At 41.8% G+C, this 18,882-nt stretch overlaps 1 protein-coding gene across 2 annotated transcripts in view; it reads right to left on the bottom strand.

Moving 5' to 3' along the window:
* The window catches only part of TMEM184B (transmembrane protein 184B), a 160,142-nt gene that overhangs the window by 68,301 nt on the left and 72,959 nt on the right, over window positions 1-18,882 (bottom strand). For both annotated transcript variants that reach the window (XM_068252134.1, XM_068252135.1), the window contains exon 4: window positions 2,218-2,383. In XM_068252134.1, coding sequence (XP_068108235.1) covers window positions 2,218-2,383 — 166 coding nt within the window. The remainder of the gene's footprint in view (window positions 1-2,217; window positions 2,384-18,882) is intronic.

Genomic DNA, 18,882 nt, shown 5'->3' with positions numbered 1-18,882 from the left:
CAGGCTGCATATAAATGTGGACAGAGGAGCACACTATCAGTACTGTACCTGCAATAACTGGCGAGACCAATGCTTCCTGTGTAAGCTGATGCCTGATTACTGAGGGAATGGCCTCATCTGTTGCTTGCGCATGGCTGCAACACTACAGCATCATTCAGGCTGCACAGAAATGTGGACAGAGGAGCACACTATCAGTACTGTACCTGCAGTAACTGGTGAGACCTATGCTTCCTGTGTAAGCTGTTGTGAGATTATTGCATGCAGATCCCTGCATATTGAGCACTGTGCATTGTGATCTAGTGGTCTGTGCTTGCTTGCTGAATCATTGAAAAGAAAAACTGACTCCCAGTTGACTGAATTAAGATACAGCACTATAGTGCACTATATGCGCTGGAGTATCACAGTTTCTGATATAGTAAACTACTTTGCCCGTTCCCTTGGAGTTTACTATATAGGGAATGTGCTGTAATAAATGTTTGAAACCGCAACTTTCTTTCCAGTATGGACACCGCAGACTGCTGACAGATCTACTTCATGTCCTGGATGTCTTACTGACTTGCCCTTTAGCAAATCACATTAAATTGCAGCTGGAAAGACAAGGAAGGGACTAATGAGCAGAAAACCAACCAGAAGCTCAGTGCAGAGCCAGCGATGTGAGTGACGTGTCACGGAGAGACGCACGGATGTGAAAACAAGAAAAATTAACACTGCAAAAAGACGTGAAGCAACGGATAGACGCTTAAAAATAAAGGGTCGGCCAAATAAAAGAATCAGGCCAAGTAATTGAGTCAATAGATTGAAAAGGGCAGGCTTTGTCTATGAATCTCTATGAAGCTGCAGATGATGGAGTTCTGGACCGGAGGCGGTTGCTAGGAGACAAAGTGGGACCTTTCAATTTGCACCTCTGAGAGGTGATTCACACTTCTGCCCCCCCTGCTATCAATGCGTTATCACTCTCACAGCTCAGGGCCATTATAAGCAGCCAGAACACGGCACTCGAGGATTGGAGGGAAACAATCTAGTGTTTTGGAAACAAACGACTACTATGCAGCTCAGAGACGGACATGCATGTAATGCTTTTTCCATTTGGCAGAATCAGCCAGCAAACTACTGCCCTAACATATTCGAGCGACTTGCTGTCAACTGATTTTTGGGCAGTTAAGGAATAAAAAATCATGTTGAAAATCTCAGTGCGGAAAGGGCCCTGGCAGGAGCGGAGGACGGCTACCAGCTCATGGCATTGCACTGCATTGCAAAGCACAACACTTGTCATTTGATCGGTGCTGGATAGAACTCTGCTGGAATGCAGGGTTGTAGAGTCAGTACAAAAAAAAAAAAAAAAATTACTCCGACTTTTCAGATTAGGACACCACTGATTCCAACTCCAGGTACCCAAAACTGCTACGACTCCACATCCCCTGGCAGCCATCCTGTGCCCTCGCCGCAGCTCCCGGTCCCCTCCGGTGCAGATGCCGACCTCACCAGGTCGGCATCGGCACCTGTACCGCTGTCATTCATGTTCACGCAGAAGTACTGTGCCTGTGTAGAACACTCCAGACCATGTGCGAGTGATTGAAAGCGGCACTCGGGCAGACGCAGTAGATGCCGACCTGGCGTGGTTGGCATTTGCACCGGAGGGGATCCTGGGCACGGGAGCTGAGGGCACAGAATGCCTGCCAGGGGCTGGAGGAAGCCCCGGGCAAGTAAAGCTAATTTTTTCCCCCTGATGCTTCCTTTAAGACCTCATTCACACTAGGGGACATTGCTGTACGCTTTTCACAGCGCATTGTGCTATCGATACTAATATACCATGTTCACATGCACATTCCATTGATTCTAATATACCACATTCAGGTCTAATATACCACATTCAAAGCGGAGCCAGTAATGGTTGAGTGACCCATCGGTAAACCCCATAGGTTCTCCAATAAAAGTGCCTTCTTCAGCTTGAAGTTTTCTGATTGGCCAAATAGTGTGGGCGTAGTTAATACTGCAGCCTATCTGAAACCTGACATTTCTAGAGGCTACTGGAATTGAAGAACTGTTAAAACAGCGACCAATCACGCTACCAGAACTTCCCTAAGAAGTGGGTCACCTCATCCATACAAGAACCGGCAAAACTATGGAATCTTATGCATACTTTTAACAGCCATGGAAAGGTTATTCTAACCTCAAACAAAAAAAGGTGTACGCTGGTTATTTTGCTAAAGAACTTACCCTCATAGCAGTCCCGGACTGTATCAAAATACACATAGTACTGGTCATTCGTAAAGAAGAGGAGGCTGAGCCATGAGTCAAAGGCATAGATCGGAACTATGAAGAGAATTCGCACGATGTGTCGCTGTTCATTTGGGCAGCTGTAGGAGCGCAAGTGCATGTAGATCTGTGGAGAGAAAAAACAGAGAAACCACCACGATCAGGACAAATCTCTGCAGCAACAACACAGACCAATTAACTGACCAGAACGGTAAATCTAGCCAAGTCCAATCTCCAATGCCAGATCAGAGCCCTGCCTATGACCAGTAACCAGCTGTAGCCATTGTATACATCGTGTCTTTGTATACCACTCTTCATTCTATGCTTATTAGAAAATAGAGTTACTATTGAAGAAGTCTGCTACAATATAGTCGAGGCATAAACAAGACAAGACAAATAACATTTATATTGTACTTTCTCCTGGCAGATTCAAACCGATTGAGCTGTGGCCCCTGGCGTGCGCTCTATAGGCAGTAGCAGTGTTAGGGAGTCTTGCCCAAGGTCTCCTACTGAATAGGTGCAGATTACTGAACAGGAAGAGCCAAGATTCGAACCCTGGTCTCCTGTGTCAGAGGCAGAGCCCTTAAAGAGAAACTCCGACCAAGATTTGAACTTTATCCCAATCAGTCGCCTTTTCCCCCCCTTTTACATGTGAAATCTATTCCTTTTCACAAACAGATCATCAGGAGGCGCTGTATGGCTGATATTGTGGTGAAACCCCTCCCACAAAGAAATTCTGAGTACGTACTCTTGGCAGTTTCCTGTCTAGGAACCTTGTTGCATTGTGGGAAATAGCTGTTTACAGCTGTTTCCAACTGCCAAAAAAGCATGCAGCAGCTAGATCACCTGCTAACAGTAAAAATGTCACCATGTAATACATGTCAGAATGTAAATCAAGGATTTAAAAGATTTTAAAATGGGCAAACACTGACTAAATCATTTATACAGAATTATTGTAAAAATTAAGCACTTTTTTATTACATTATTTTCACTGGAGTTCCTCTTTAAAGTGGACAACTTTTGCACAGGGCAGAAAGAAAACATACAGAAATGCATCCTGTATGTATTTAGAGAGTTTAACCTGTCTAATTCCCCTCATGTGTGACTAGGCACAAATGTAATTTGATCCCTCAGCTGTGTCAGCTGCCTGCCACGGTAAAGAGGCCAATTTGAAAGCACAGGATGTTAATATGTCTGCTTCCATGAAAGCAAGAAGAAGAAACAGCACAGATTTATTGCAGGATTTTTATTTTATTTAACAGGTACAGACTAACCAGGAAGCTCATGGTGACCCAGAACTCATTGGAGTGTGTAAGGGACTACAATGGTCCTAAAAGCCCCCTTACTAAGATGTTAATGTTAATTTAATTTTTAATTTGTTTGTTAATTTTTGTTTTTTATTTTTGTTTTTATTTTATTTAAGTATTTATATATAGCGCCGACATATTACGCAGCGCTGTACAGAGTATATTGTCTTGTCACTAACTGTCCCTCAGAGGGGCTCACAATCTAGTCCCTACCATAGTCATATGTCTGTATCATAGTTTTAAGGCCAATTTTTAGGTGGAAGCCAATTAACTTATCTGTATGTTTTGGGATGTGGGAGGAAAACAGAGTGCCCGGAGGAAACCCACGCAGACACAGGGAGAACATACAAACTCCTTGCAGGATGTTGACCTGGCTGGGATTCGAACCGGGGACCCAGCGCTGCAAGGCAAGAGCGCTAACCACTATGCCACCGTGCTGCATTAACTGTAACAAAAATGTTTTTCTTTAAAGGTTGTTATGCTGTTGCTTATCTTTTAAAGCAGAGAGGAAGTTCTGAGTTCAGGTCCACTCTAAAGGGAACCGGAGGTTAGAGGGATATAGAGGTTGACATGTTTATTTCCTTTTAAAGTGCACATTGCCCGACTGTCCTGCTGATCATCTGCCTTTAATACTTTAAGCCATAGACCCTGAACAAGCATGCAGGTCAAATGTCTATTACAAATCTGACAAGATTAGCCGCATGCTTGTTTCAGGTGGGTATTTTAGACCCTACTGACCAGAGAGATAAGCAGGACTGCCAGGCAACTGGTATTGTTTAAAGAGATAAACCATAAAAATGACCTTTTTTTATTGGCTCGTTCTATTAAGATTCTATTAAGATCATAGCTGATAGGCCGCATTCCCGTGGCAGAACGAGGTATTTATACCCTTAAAATCCTGAGGCTAAATTACATGACTTTCCAGGTCACGGATTTTGCTGCCCGGGGGAGGCAGAGCTTTGCACTGTAGCTCATCCTCCAGTCCAGTCAGTCTCCGCCTCTCCCCGCCCCTCTCAATGAAAGAAGACAGAGAGGCGGAGATTGACTCGAGCAGAGGCAGCGCTACTGTGCAAAGCTATTCCTCTTCCAGGAAGGATCATCGAATTTTGCCCTGCGTTTTCGTGGGTAAAAATAAATAGTTCTGCCGTGGGAATGCGGAGTATCAGCTATGATCTTAATGCTTAATAGAACTGGCCATTAAAAAGGAGGTAGTTATGGCTTCAGACTCTCTTTAAAAGGAAATAAATATGGCAGCTTCCATAGGTCTCACACTTCAGGTTCCTTTTTACCATTACACTATCCAGCCACTGCAGTCGAATCAACTATAAATAGAACCAGCCACGGATATCAGACAGAATTCTGACAAACTGATTAGCGAATGAGCAATTCAATAACAGAAGATTCCAATGACGTGCGCCCTACATGTGCTAAAGATGGTCATGACGTGCAAGTTCTCCATCCACCCCGAGGGCTCTTATAGCCTTAAGTTATTCCTGTGTGGGAGGGGTGGAGTACGGAGCAGACACTGATGGCCCTGGAAAAACAACAGCAGAACACCTGGACTCATTTCCTGGTCAGGATGAAAAGCTTTGGCATTGTAAAGGGATAACAATACTCCTACCTGTACTATCACCTGGAAAATACCCTTCTAAAGCACTGAAGGAATAAACGCTCTCAGTCAACGATGTCCCATATATTATAGAATTATTTCCATAATCACAGCTAGAGCCCTGAGAACAATTATGGATTTCGGTTGGGGATATTTTTTTTTTACGGCTTTAAAGAGGAACTCCAGTGAAAATAATGTAATAAAGTGTTTCATTTTTACAATTATGTATAAATGATTTAGTCAGTGTTTGCCCATTGTAAAATCTTTCCTCTCCCTGATTTACATTCTGACATTTATCACACGGTGACATTTTTACTGCTGGCAGGTGATGTCAGTGAAAAGAGACCATGGTCATGGCATCACACTATGAGAGGGGTTTTACCACAATATCAGCCATACAGCGCCCCCTGATGATCAGTTTGTGAAAAGGAAAAGCTTTCTCATGTAAAAGGGGGTATCAGCTACTGATTGGGATGAAGTTCAATTCTTGGTCACAGTTTCTCTTTAAAGTGAATCGGAAGTAAAATCTAAAAGAAAAAAACAGAGATAGTCCCCTAAGGCGAGGGAAGGCTCTGGGTTCTATAGAGCCTCCACGTTCTCCTGACAGTCTCATAGTTCCCCCGCAGGCTCTCCCATTTAAATTTCTCGTCGTGGAAGACATGGGCAGTCTTCGGAAGCACTCGGACTTTTAAAGACCAGCGGCTTCGTACTGCGACGAGCGAGGGCGCAGCGCAGAGCGGCCCATCTTCGGAAGTTCGAGTGCTTCTGAAGACTGCCAAAGTATCCCCAACCTGGAAGAAAGCAGTCCATGACCAAATTGGTCCTGGACTGCTTACGGGAAGCCTGCGGGGTAACGCGGACACCGGCAGGAAAACGGGGAGGCTCTACAGGACCCAGCGCTTTCCGCTCTCCTTAGGTAGGTAAGCAGGGCTATGGAGTTGGAGCAATTTTTGGTTACCTGGAGTCGTGAAAAAATGCACACACTCCTAATGAATTTAAACTGTAATTAAAATAGAAAATATGATAAAATGTTCTATTTCTCAGATGTCATCATAAATAATTTACCGTATATACTCGCAAGCAAGCCGACCCGCATACAAGCCGACCCCCCAACTTTTTCCTGAAAAACCAGGAAAAAAATGATTGACCCCCATATAAGCTGGGGGTAGGAAATGCTGGCCGCGTGATCCCCCCCCCCCCCCCCCCCCCCCCCAGTGTGGGCCAGTATAGCTAGTAAAGTGCCCAGTATAGCTAGTATAGTGCTCAGTATAGCCAGTATAGTGCTCAGTATAGCCAGTATAGTGCTCAGTATCGCCAGTATAGTGCTCAGTATCGCCAGTATAGTGCTCAGTATCGCCAGTATAGTGCTCAGTATCGCCAGTATAGTGCTCAGTATCGCCAGTATAGTGCTCAGTATCGCCAGTATAGTGCTCAGTATCGCTAGTATAGTGCTCAGTATCGCTAGTATAGTGCTCAGTATCGCTAGTATAGTGCTCAGTATCGCTAGTATAGTGCTCAGTATCGCTAGTATAGTGCTCAGTATCGCTAGTATAGTGCTCAGTATCGCTAGTATAGTGCTCAGTATAGCTAGTATTGTGCCCCAGTATAGCTAGTATAGTGCTCAGTATAGCTAGTATAGTGCTCAGTATAGCTAGTATAGTGCTCAGTATAGCCAGTATAGTGCTCAGTATCGCTAGTATAGTGCTCAGTATCGCTAGTATAGTGCTCAGTATCGCTAGTATAGTGCTCAGTATCGCTAGTATAGTGCTCAGTATCGCTAGTATAGTGCTCAGTATCGCTAGTATAGTGCTCAGTATCGGTAGTATAGTGCTCAGTATCGGTAGTATAGTGCTCAGTATCGGTAGTATAGTGCTCAGTATCGCTAGTATAGTGCTCAGTATAACTAGTATAGTGCTCAGTATAGCTAGTATAGTGCTCAGTATAGCTAGTATAGTGCTCAGTATAGCTAGTATAGTGCTCAGTATAGCTAGTTGAGTGCCCAAGTATAGCTAGTATAGTGCCCCCCGCCTCACCCAACTAGGCAGAGCGGTTTCCTGTAACGGCGATGTGTATCGCCGTTACTATGGAAACCGCACTGCCTCCAGCTTCCTGTCATCACACAGCAGCCGCCGTGGAGCGAGCTGCTGTGAACTATTTACATGCCGGGAGACGGAGAGGGGAATAGAGGAAGCCGCTCAGTAAGCTAATAGCAGCGGCAGCCGCGGGGTGGGGGGGAGGCGGCCTTCCACCAACAACGAGACTCGCAAGCAAGCCGACCCCCCAACTTTTGGCCCACTTTTGGGGGGTCAAAAATTCGGCTTGCTTGCGAGTATATACGGTATACATACAGTAATAGCTGTGCTTAGTCCACAAAAATGAAGTAAACCAATCAAAATGAGTTACTTGTGATGCTTCAATAAAGCAGTCCCTGAATTTTTAAAGTCAGATATACATATGTGATTGTGACTGTATATATGATGTGTACACGGGAATCTCTTACAGTGTTCTCCCCAGGCTCTTTTAGCTGGGTGCTCCACCCGGCTAGTTTTGGTGAGCACCGGCTGTCATCGGCTAACCTCCTCCTATGTCTTAAGCAAAATTGTGCAGAGAAGCGCTGGTCTAGCATTCTCTCATCTCGCCCCACCCGACTACTTTATCATGCCACCCAGCTGGAAAAAAATTCTGGGCAGAACACTGTCTTATATATACTAAATAACATCTATGCTGTAAGATTTCAGCAAGGCTTGGTGTACAGAGGCGCCAGAGTAGAATAAAAACGTTTAAAAACCGTCTAAAAGAGGGGGATGTTCAGGTGGACTTACCTCCCTCAAAAATATAAAACTCAATTGAGTCACAATATATCAATACAAAAATATTTTATTGAACTCCACTTAGTGCAACGCGTTTCGCAGGTGTGGTCCTGCTTCATCAGGCAAACAGGAGTATAACTATAAAACAAACAGAAATATATACAAACATAATGACCCATATAAATAGCTTAAAATAAAGGCGCAGTTTAAAAACATAAGAAGACATGATAAAATTGTAACATTTTTGGTCGCAGTGTAGTAAAAACTCGCTCTGTCTAAAAATTGCATCTAATTGATCATAAAATATGCAAAAGAATCCAAAGTGTACACAAAAGTTAATAAATATCCATAGTTGTCAATTGATATGCTAAAGTTCATCAGCTTACAGATTAAAGGATAGTCAGTTTAGTAAGTATAACATATAGTACTATTTTATGGCCCTAGAGCTTACTTGCAAGAAGAATTACTAACAGTCTAAACTGATATAATAAAATTCAGCACCTCAGCAAGAGTGACTTACCTCAATGGGTCTAGATGCAGAAGTGAGCGCCTCTGTGTAGATGTGCGAGGGGGCTCTGCTTATATAGGGAGTGTGGTTGCACTAATTGATCCTAATGCACCAATCAAAATCTGCCATGTCAGCAAGGCGTGCCAATTTGGGTGCACCTGGAAGTGGTCATGAGGCTGGAACGCACACATGGACATCAAGGCAGCATGGTGGTATAGTGGTTAGCTCTCTCGCCTTGCAAGTGCTGGGTACCTGGTTTGAATCCCAGCCAAGTCAACATCTGCAAGCTTTTTTTATATATATTATATTAAGTCTCATTAATTATAGTAGTATAAGAACTCTGCGAGTGGGCAGTATCTATGTAAGGATTAGTCACTGGTATTCGTTGTTAAAAAATAATAATAATAAAAAAAAAAAAAAAAAAAAAAAAAAAAACAATTATATATATATATTGAATGAAAAAAGATGTCATATTGCATTATTTGTGAGACTGCTAGTAAACTAATAGATCAGAAGAGACTATATATTGTTAACACCAGTTTTTGTGGTGATCAGGTAACAGTGTCACCATCTAGTGGTGAAAGTATATATGATAGCCCAGGTTATGTACAATGCTGGATAAAAGTGATACTAAAAGCTCTGAATTTTATACAAGCAACATAAGAATCAAACACAAGTTAAAATGGCAATTATAAAATTATATAAAATATTATTAAACAGATTAAATGGGAGAAGATAAGATCATAAAGTAAAAGAGAGGACCATTAAAACAGTATAAAATTGTGAGTACTAAAAATCAGGTATTTTATAGAATTAGATGGGGGGTTGGATCAGAAGATTTTCTCAAGAACCTCATTTAACCCCATGGGTACTAAGGTCTTCAGAATCTGGATCCAGTACATCTCCCTATGCCGCAAAATCTCAAAAGCATTGGTGATATTAGTGGGTAGGGCTTCTATTAGGGTGATCGTGAACAAGTGGGGGTTTTTGAGGTGATGGGTACCAAAGTGGCGAGACACGCTGTGCAGTGCATAGTTGTTGATTATATTTCTCTTGTGTTGCCCAATGCGGCTCCTGGTGGTCTGGGTAGTACGTCCGATATATTGTAACTTGCACGGGCATGAAATTAAATAAATTACATTCCTTGTTTCGCATGTTATAGTCTGTTTTATTGTGTACTGGATATTGGTTGTGAATGATTGGAAAGTGTCTGTTTGTGTAATGAAGGTGCAAGCTTGGCAACGGGGCTTTTTGCAGGTATAAGATCCTGGGCGTGAGGGATTGGTAGATTGTCCTGGGGTGTTGGAAGGAGGGTTCTTTAATCTACTTGGGGCCAGTAGGTTTCGGAGATTGGGGGCTCTCCTAAAGGTTAATGTGGGATTCTTGGGAATAGTTTTCACTAGATAAGGGTCCTGTAGCAGTATTTCCCATCTAGATTTGAGTATGGTTCTGATGGTCTTATGTTGGGAGCTGAATTTTGTAATGAATCTTGGAAAGAGGGCGGAGGAGGTGGTTGTTTGAGTAGGTTGTGATGTGGGTGGTGGGTTGGGGATGGTGGCTCTGTGTTTGGCATCTCTGATTAGTTTACGTGGATATTGGCGTTCTCTGAATTTTTCTGTGAGTGTTTTTGATTGTTCATTGTAATCTTTCCTATCTGTGCAGTTGCGAAATATTCGTCTGTATTGGCTATATGGAGTGTTGGTGGTCCAGGGGCGGTGGTGATGACTGTCAAAATGAATGTAATTATTGGCGTCGACTTTCTTGAAGTGTGTTTTGGTCTTGATGATATTTGAATCGGTAAACAGGATGAGATCGAGGTATTCTATGGAAGTGTGGCTGTATTGGGAGGTGAATTGTAGTCCTGCTGGGTTTATATTCAAAAATTCTACAAACAGGGTTATAAGTGATGGATCGCCTTGCCAAATGAATATCAGGTCATCAATGTATCGACGGTAGAAGATTATATTGGAGGAGAAGGGGTTGTTATGGGTGAATTTTAAATACTCTAAATAGCCCATTGCTAGGTTGGCATAGGAGGGTGCGAAAGAACTTCCCATAGCTGTACCTGTTTGTTGATGATAAAATTTATCTAAAAAGGCAAAAGTATTGTGCTTCAATATGAACTCAGCACAACCTATCAAAAAAGCTTGTTGTGCTGTTGGCATGTTGGGGTTGCTCCTTAAAAAGAATTCTAGTGCTGTGAGTCCAAAGGGGTGCGGTATGTTGGTATATAATGAGGTTACATCGCAAGTCAACCATATGTAGTCTGATTGCCAGTTTATATCTTTCAGTAGATGGATGAGATGTTGTGAATCTTTTAAGTATGAGGGAAGGGTCTGTACGTGGGTTTGTAGGTGTTTGTCTAGGAACTGAGATAAATTACTGGTGACTGATTCTATTCCGGAGATGATCGGTCGACCTGGTGGTTTGTTGAGTGTTTTGTGGATTTTAGGTAAGTAATAGAAAAACGGTATCTTGGGGTGTTGGTTTATGATAAATGCTCTTTCGTTTTTGGTTAAAATGCCGTTGAGATATGCTGTATTGATGAAAGTTTTTAGTTTGTTGTTATATTCCAGGGTAGGGTCATAGTCGAGGGGTGTGTAATGGTCGGTATTGTTGAGTAGTCTAAATGATTCTTCTAGGTAATCAGATTTATTGAGCAGGACCACTCCTCCGCCCTTGTCTGCTGGTTTGATGATTATGTCATGATTGTTTTGGAGGGTTTTAAGGGCTCTGTTTTCTGAGCGATTAAGGTTGGAAGTATGGATTGGTGTTTCAAGGTCCAGTTTTTGTAGATCCTCAAGTACCAGAGAATAAAATGTAGAGATGAAGTTGCCTTTGGATGCTGTGGGATAAAATCTAGACTTTCCTTTCAGTTGAGTAGTGATATATTTCTCTAGGGCTAGTTCACCTGGGACTAGGGTACAGGTAGGTATGTTCTCATTGTTGGTGATGATAAGGGCTGTATCGGGATCAAGAACAGGTTGTTTTTTTATAGCAAAATGCCGCTTTAATGTCAGTTTCCGTATATAGGCATTCAAGTCTGAAAAAAGTTCTGACATGCTTGAATTGTTGGTGGGACAGAAAGACAAACCCTTCTGGAGTAGTTCAGTTTCATGTGAGGTGAGAATGTGGGTAGACAGATTGAATATAGATTTCATATTATTGGCTGGGTTATCTGGGTTCAGAATCGGTTTCTCTTTTCTCCTTTTTCCTCTGCGTCCTCTCTTTCTGGGCTTGGGGGGGGGCGTTTCAGGGTAAACCTTGGTTTCAAGAGGACCCTGTTGCCTGTGGGGCTGGGCATGGGGAGCAGTAAGGAGTTCTGGGAGAGGGTAGAGGGAAGGTCTAAAAAAGAGGCCGTGGCTGTGATGGTTGTATCAAGATTCCCGTCCCCCCCGGAGGTGTTACTGGTCTCATGAATTGCATTGAGCTGATTGTTAGTGATGTCAGCCCCAAGATGTGTATCCACTACAGGAGTGTTGGGGCCAAGAACAACTGGTGGGGGAGGGGACATATTGTCCTGAGCTTGTGTTTGTGAATCGTAAATGCTCAGTTGGGAGGCTCTTAAATCATCTGGGGGCTCTGAATGTGGGACTTGAGGAGTGTTGCAGGTTTCTGCTCCACCAGTAGGTTTGTGACCTTGGGAGAGAGAATCTGGGGGGGCGCCATTTAGAAATTTGTACATAGGGAGTTCATTGATTTTGAAAATAGTTTTTGTGGGCTTTAGGCCCGCTGTTTTTTTACTTTTGGTTTTGGTGTTCCTTGGAGGTTTGGCTTTGGCCGCAAGTGGGTTGGTTGGGGGTGGAGTCTGATCTTGATTTGAGATAGTTGGAGCCGCAGAGGGCAAAATATTATTGATGGACAGTGTGGGGACGTCTACCATAGGCGCTTTTTTGAAAAGCGTTTTTTCCAACATAGTGGTGTGGGCAAAACTAAACCTAGGGGGATTGTAAGAGGGTGGGGGCGGAATTGGTGTGGTTGGTGCCTGTGTGGGTGGTGGGAATGTGGGTGGTGGTACTGGATGTGGAGGTGGGTAGGGTGGGAAAATCCGTGATTGGGGTACCGGGACTGAAAGACTCATAAGAGGTGGCGGACGTGAAGGTGCAGGGGGTGCTGGTGAAGGTGTCGGATAGGCTGGAGGGAACCTGGATTTTCTTTCCCTTTCTCTATGCTCGGCATAGGCCAGCCTATCTCGATTCAATTTCTTAACTTTTGTGTCTATTGTTTCAATTTCAAATTTTTTTATTTTGGATACAAGGTTGGACATGAGTGCTGGGTATTGCTTGCTTTTTGAGTGAAGGGCAATAGTAAGTTTGAGGCTATTGATGGTAGGCTGTAAGCCAGCAACAATGGTCTTTCTTTTAGCAATAATTCTCTCCATCATCCCCCCTGTGCACACCTCTAAGTAAATGTACCACTCGTCACTGTACACAAGGTCTTTGGGAAAGGTGGAGAGAGTTTTGATTCTGATGCCATCCGGTGATATTTTTTCTTCAATATATGTCTGTTGCATGGCAATGTCGGCCAAGTTAAAAAATTCGTCTTTTAGAGCAGTTTCTAGTTCTTTAAATAAAGGTTTTAAGTCGATATCAGGGATTGCTGGGTTGTTGTCCGGTTCAGCAGGGGTATCGGTAGTATCAACAGATGTGTGTGTTTTGAACTGTGCCAGAAGGCAGTTTCTGTGTGTGGCTCGGTCTTCTATAAACTCCATATCGGGACTGCAATCGATCTGTCGCTCTAACGTGACCCAAGTGTGACGTAGAGGAAGGAGTATGCTTGGAAGAACAAAGAGAAATCGAGAGCCCGATATGGTGTAGTATTGTTAAGTTGGTTGTGGTTAAAAGCAAAATATTTAGATATACTCACAAACATGGGTTACCCATAGGCAACCACTTCAAGTGCAGGTGGGGAGTATTAGAACCTGACCCCACTCAGGTTTTTAAGATGTCGCTCTCTGTAGATAGGAAATGGGGTAGCACCCCTCCACCGAGGGTGGACTCAAGATTTCAGCAAGGCTTGGTGTACAGAGGCGCCAGAGTAGAATAAAAACGTTTAAAAACCGTCTAAAAGAGGGGGATGTTCAGGTGGACTTACCTCCCTCAAAAATATAAAACTCAATTGAGTCACAATATATCAATACAAAAATATTTTATTGAACTCCACTTAGTGCAACGCGTTTCGCAGGTGTGGTCCTGCTTCATCAGGCAAACAGGAGTATAACTATAAAACAAACAGAAATATATACAAACATAATGACCCATATAAATAGCTTAAAATAAAGGCGCAGTTTAAAAACATAAGAAGACATGATAAAATTGTAACATTTTTGGTCGCAGTGTAGTAAAAACTCGCTCTGTCTAAAAATTGCATCTAATTGATCATAAAATATGCAAAAGAATCCAAAGTGTACACAAAAGTTAATAAATATCCATAGTTGTCAATTGATATGCTAAAGTTCATCAGCTTACAGATTAAAGGATAGTCAGTTTAGTAAGTATAACATATAGTACTATTTTATGGCCCTAGAGCTTACTTGCAAGAAGAATTACTAACAGTCTAAACTGATATAATAAAATTCAGCACCTCAGCAAGAGTGACTTACCTCAATGGGTCTAGATGCAGAAGTGAGCGCCTCTGTGTAGATGTGCGAGGGGGCTCTGCTTATATAGGGAGTGTGGTTGCACTAATTGATCCTAATGCACCAATCAAAATCTGCCATGTCAGCAAGGCGTGCCAATTTGGGTGCACCTGGAAGTGGTCATGAGGCTGGAACGCACACATGGACATCAAGGCAGCATGGTGGTATAGTGGTTAGCTCTCTCGCCTTGCAAGTGCTGGGTACCTGGTTTGAATCCCAGCCAAGTCAACATCTGCAAGCTTTTTTTATATATATTATATTAAGTCTCATTAATTATAGTAGTATAAGAACTCTGCGAGTGGGCAGTATCTATGTAAGGATTAGTCACTGGTATTCGTTGTTAAAAAATAATAATAATAAAAAAAAAAAAAAAAAAAAAAAAAAAACAATTATATATATATATTGAATGAAAAAAGATGTCATATTGCATTATTTGTGAGACTGCTAGTAAACTAATAGATCAGAAGAGACTATATATTGTTAACACCAGTTTTTGTGGTGATCAGGTAACAGTGTCACCATCTAGTGGTGAAAGTATATATGATAGCCCAGGTTATGTACAATGCTGGATAAAAGTGATACTAAAAGCTCTGAATTTTATACAAGCAACATAAGAATCAAACACAAGTTAAAATGGCAATTATAAAATTATATAAAATATTATTAAACAGATTAAATGGGAGAAGATAAGATCATAAAGTAAAAGAGAGGACCATTAAAACAGTATAAAATTGTGAGTACTAAAAATCAGGTATTTTATAGAATTAGATGGGGGGTTGGATCAGAAGATTTTCTCAAGAACCTCATTTAACCCCATGGGTACTAAGGTCTTCAGAATCTGGATCCAGTACATCTCCCTATGCCGCAAAATCTCAAAAGCATTGGTGATATTAGTGGGTAGGGCTTCTATTAGGGTGATCGTGAACAAGTGGGGGTTTTTGAGGTGATGGGTACCAAAGTGGCGAGACACGCTGTGCAGTGCATAGTTGTTGATTATATTTCTCTTGTGTTGCCCAATGCGGAATAGAATCAGTCACCAGTAATTTATCTCAGTTCCTAGACAAACACCTACAAACCCACGTACAGACCCTTCCCTCATACTTAAAAGATTCACAACATCTCATCCATCTACTGAAAGATATAAACTGGCAATCAGACTACATATGGTTGACTTGCGATGTAACCTCATTATATACCAACATACCGCACCCCTTTGGACTCACAGCACTAGAATTCTTTTTAAGGAGCAACCCCAACATGCCAACAGCACAACAAGCTTTTTTGATAGGTTGTGCTGAGTTCATATTGAAGCACAATACTTTTGCCTTTTTAGATAAATTTTATCATCAACAAACAGGTACAGCTATGGGAAGTTCTTTCGCACCCTCCTATGCCAACCTAGCAATGGGCTATTTAGAGTATTTAAAATTCACCCATAACAACCCCTTCTCCTCCAATATAATCTTCTACCGTCGATACATTGATGACCTGATATTCATTTGGCAAGGCGATCCATCACTTATAACCCTGTTTGTAGAATTTTTGAATATAAACCCAGCAGGACTACAATTCACCTCCCAATACAGCCACACTTCCATAGAATACCTCGATCTCATCCTGTTTACCGATTCAAATATCATCAAGACCAAAACACACTTCAAGAAAGTCGACGCCAATAATTACATTCATTTTGACAGTCATCACCACCGCCCCTGGACCACCAACACTCCATATAGCCAATACAGACGAATATTTCGCAACTGCACAGATAGGAAAGATTACAATGAACAATCAAAAACACTCACAGAAAAATTCAGAGAACGCCAATATCCACGTAAACTAATCAGAGATGCCAAACACAGAGCCACCATCCCCAACCCACCACCCACATCACAACCTACTCAAACAACCACCTCCTCCGCCCTCTTTCCAAGATTCATTACAAAATTCAGCTCCCAACATAAGACCATCAGAACCATACTCAAATCTAGATGGGAAATACTGCTACAGGACCCTTATCTAGTGAAAACTATTCCCAAGAATCCCACATTAACCTTTAGGAGAGCCCCCAATCTCCGAAACCTACTGGCCCCAAGTAGATTAAAGAACCCTCCTTCCAACACCCCAGGACAATCTACCAATCCCTCACGCCCAGGATCTTATACCTGCAAAAAGCCCCGTTGCCAAGCTTGCACCTTCATTACACAAACAGACACTTTCCAATCATTCACAACCAATATCCAGTACACAATAAAACAGACTATAACATGCGAAACAAGGAATGTAATTTATTTAATTTCATGCCCGTGCAAGTTACAATATATCGGACGTACTACCCAGACCACCAGGAGCCGCATTGGGCAACACAAGAGAAATATAATCAACAACTATGCACTGCACAGCGTGTCTCGCCACTTTGGTACCCATCACCTCAAAAACCCCCACTTGTTCACGATCACCCTAATAGAAGCCCTACCCACTAATATCACCAATGCTTTTGAGATTTTGCGGCATAGGGAGATGTACTGGATCCAGATTCTGAAGACCTTAGTACCCATGGGGTTAAATGAGGTTCTTGAGAAAATCTTCTGATCCAACCCCCCATCTAATTCTATAAAATACCTGATTTTTAGTACTCACAATTTTATACTGTTTTAATGGTCCTCTCTTTTACTTTATGATCTTATCTTCTCCCATTTAATCTGTTTAATAATATTTTATATAATTTTATAATTGCCATTTTAACTTGTGTTTGATTCTTATGTTGCTTGTATAAAATTCAGAGCTTTTAGTATCACTTTTATCCAGCATTGTACATAACCTGGGCTATCATATATACTTTCACCACTAGATGGTGACACTGTTACCTGATCACCACAAAAACTGGTGTTAACAATATATAGTCTCTTCTGATCTATTAGTTTACTAGCAGTCTCACAAATAATGCAATATGACATCTTTTTTCATTCAATATATATATATAATTGTTTTTTTTTTTTTTTTTTTTTTTTTTTTTATTATTATTATTTTTTAACAACGAATACCAGTGACTAATCCTTACATAGATACTGCCCACTCGCAGAGTTCTTATACTACTATAATTAATGAGACTTAATATAATATATATAAAAAAAGCTTGCAGATGTTGACTTGGCTGGGATTCAAACCAGGTACCCAGCACTTGCAAGGCGAGAGAGCTAACCACTATACCACCATGCTGCCTTGATGTCCATGTGTGCGTTCCAGCCTCATGACCACTTCCAGGTGCACCCAAATTGGCACGCCTTGCTGACATGGCAGATTTTGATTGGTGCATTAGGATCAATTAGTGCAACCACACTCCCTATATAAGCAGAGCCCCCTCGCACATCTACACAGAGGCGCTCACTTCTGCATCTAGACCCATTGAGGTAAGTCACTCTTGCTGAGGTGCTGAATTTTATTATATCAGTTTAGACTGTTAGTAATTCTTCTTGCAAGTAAGCTCTAGGGCCATAAAATAGTACTATATGTTATACTTACTAAACTGACTATCCTTTAATCTGTAAGCTGATGAACTTTAGCATATCAATTGACAACTATGGATATTTATTAACTTTTGTGTACACTTTGGATTCTTTTGCATATTTTATGATCAATTAGATGCAATTTTTAGACAGAGCGAGTTTTTACTACACTGCGACCAAAAATGTTACAATTTTATCATGTCTTCTTATGTTTTTAAACTGCGCCTTTATTTTAAGCTATTTATATGGGTCATTATGTTTGTATATATTTCTGTTTGTTTTATAGTTATACTCCTGTTTGCCTGATGAAGCAGGACCACACCTGCGAAACGCGTTGCACTAAGTGGAGTTCAATAAAATATTTTTGTATTGATATATTGTGACTCAATTGAGTTTTATATTTTTGAGGGAGGTAAGTCCACCTGAACATCCCCCTCTTTTAGACGGTTTTTAAACGTTTTTATTCTACTCTGGCGCCTCTGTACACCAAGCCTTGCTGAAATCTTGAGTCCACCCTCGGTGGAGGGGTGCTACCCCATTTCCTATCTACAGAGAGCGACATCTTAAAAACCTGAGTGGGGTCAGGTTCTAATACTCCCCACCTGCACTTGAAGTGGTTGCCTATGGGTAACCCATGTTTGTGAGTATATCTAAATATTTTGCTTTTAACCACAACCAACTTAACAATACTACACCATATCGGGCTCTCGATTTCTCTTTGTTCTTCCAAGCATACTCCTTCCTCTACGTCACACTTGGGTCACGTTAGAGCGACAGATCGATTGCAGTCCCGATATGGAGTTTATAGAAGACCGAGCCACACACAGAAACTGCCTTCTGGCACAGTTCAAAACACACACATCTGTTGATACTACCGATACCCCTGCTGAACCGGACAACAACCCAGCAATCCCTGATATCGACTTAAAACCTTTATTTAAAGAACTAGAAACTGCTCTAAAAGACGAATTTTTTAACTTGGCCGACATTGCCATGCAACAGACATATATTGAAGAAAAAATATCACCGGATGGCATCAGAATCAAAACTCTCTCCACCTTTCCCAAAGACCTTGTGTACAGTGACGAGTGGTACATTTACTTAGAGGTGTGCACAGGGGGGATGATGGAGAGAATTATTGCTAAAAGAAAGACCATTGTTGCTGGCTTACAGCCTACCATCAATAGCCTCAAACTTACTATTGCCCTTCACTCAAAAAGCAAGCAATACCCAGCACTCATGTCCAAC

This window comes from Hyperolius riggenbachi, chromosome 9 (assembly GCF_040937935.1).
Source record: "Hyperolius riggenbachi isolate aHypRig1 chromosome 9, aHypRig1.pri, whole genome shotgun sequence".
Taxonomy (NCBI): Eukaryota; Metazoa; Chordata; class Amphibia; order Anura; family Hyperoliidae; genus Hyperolius; species Hyperolius riggenbachi.
This window is presented reverse-complemented; position numbering and strand designations above follow the sequence as displayed.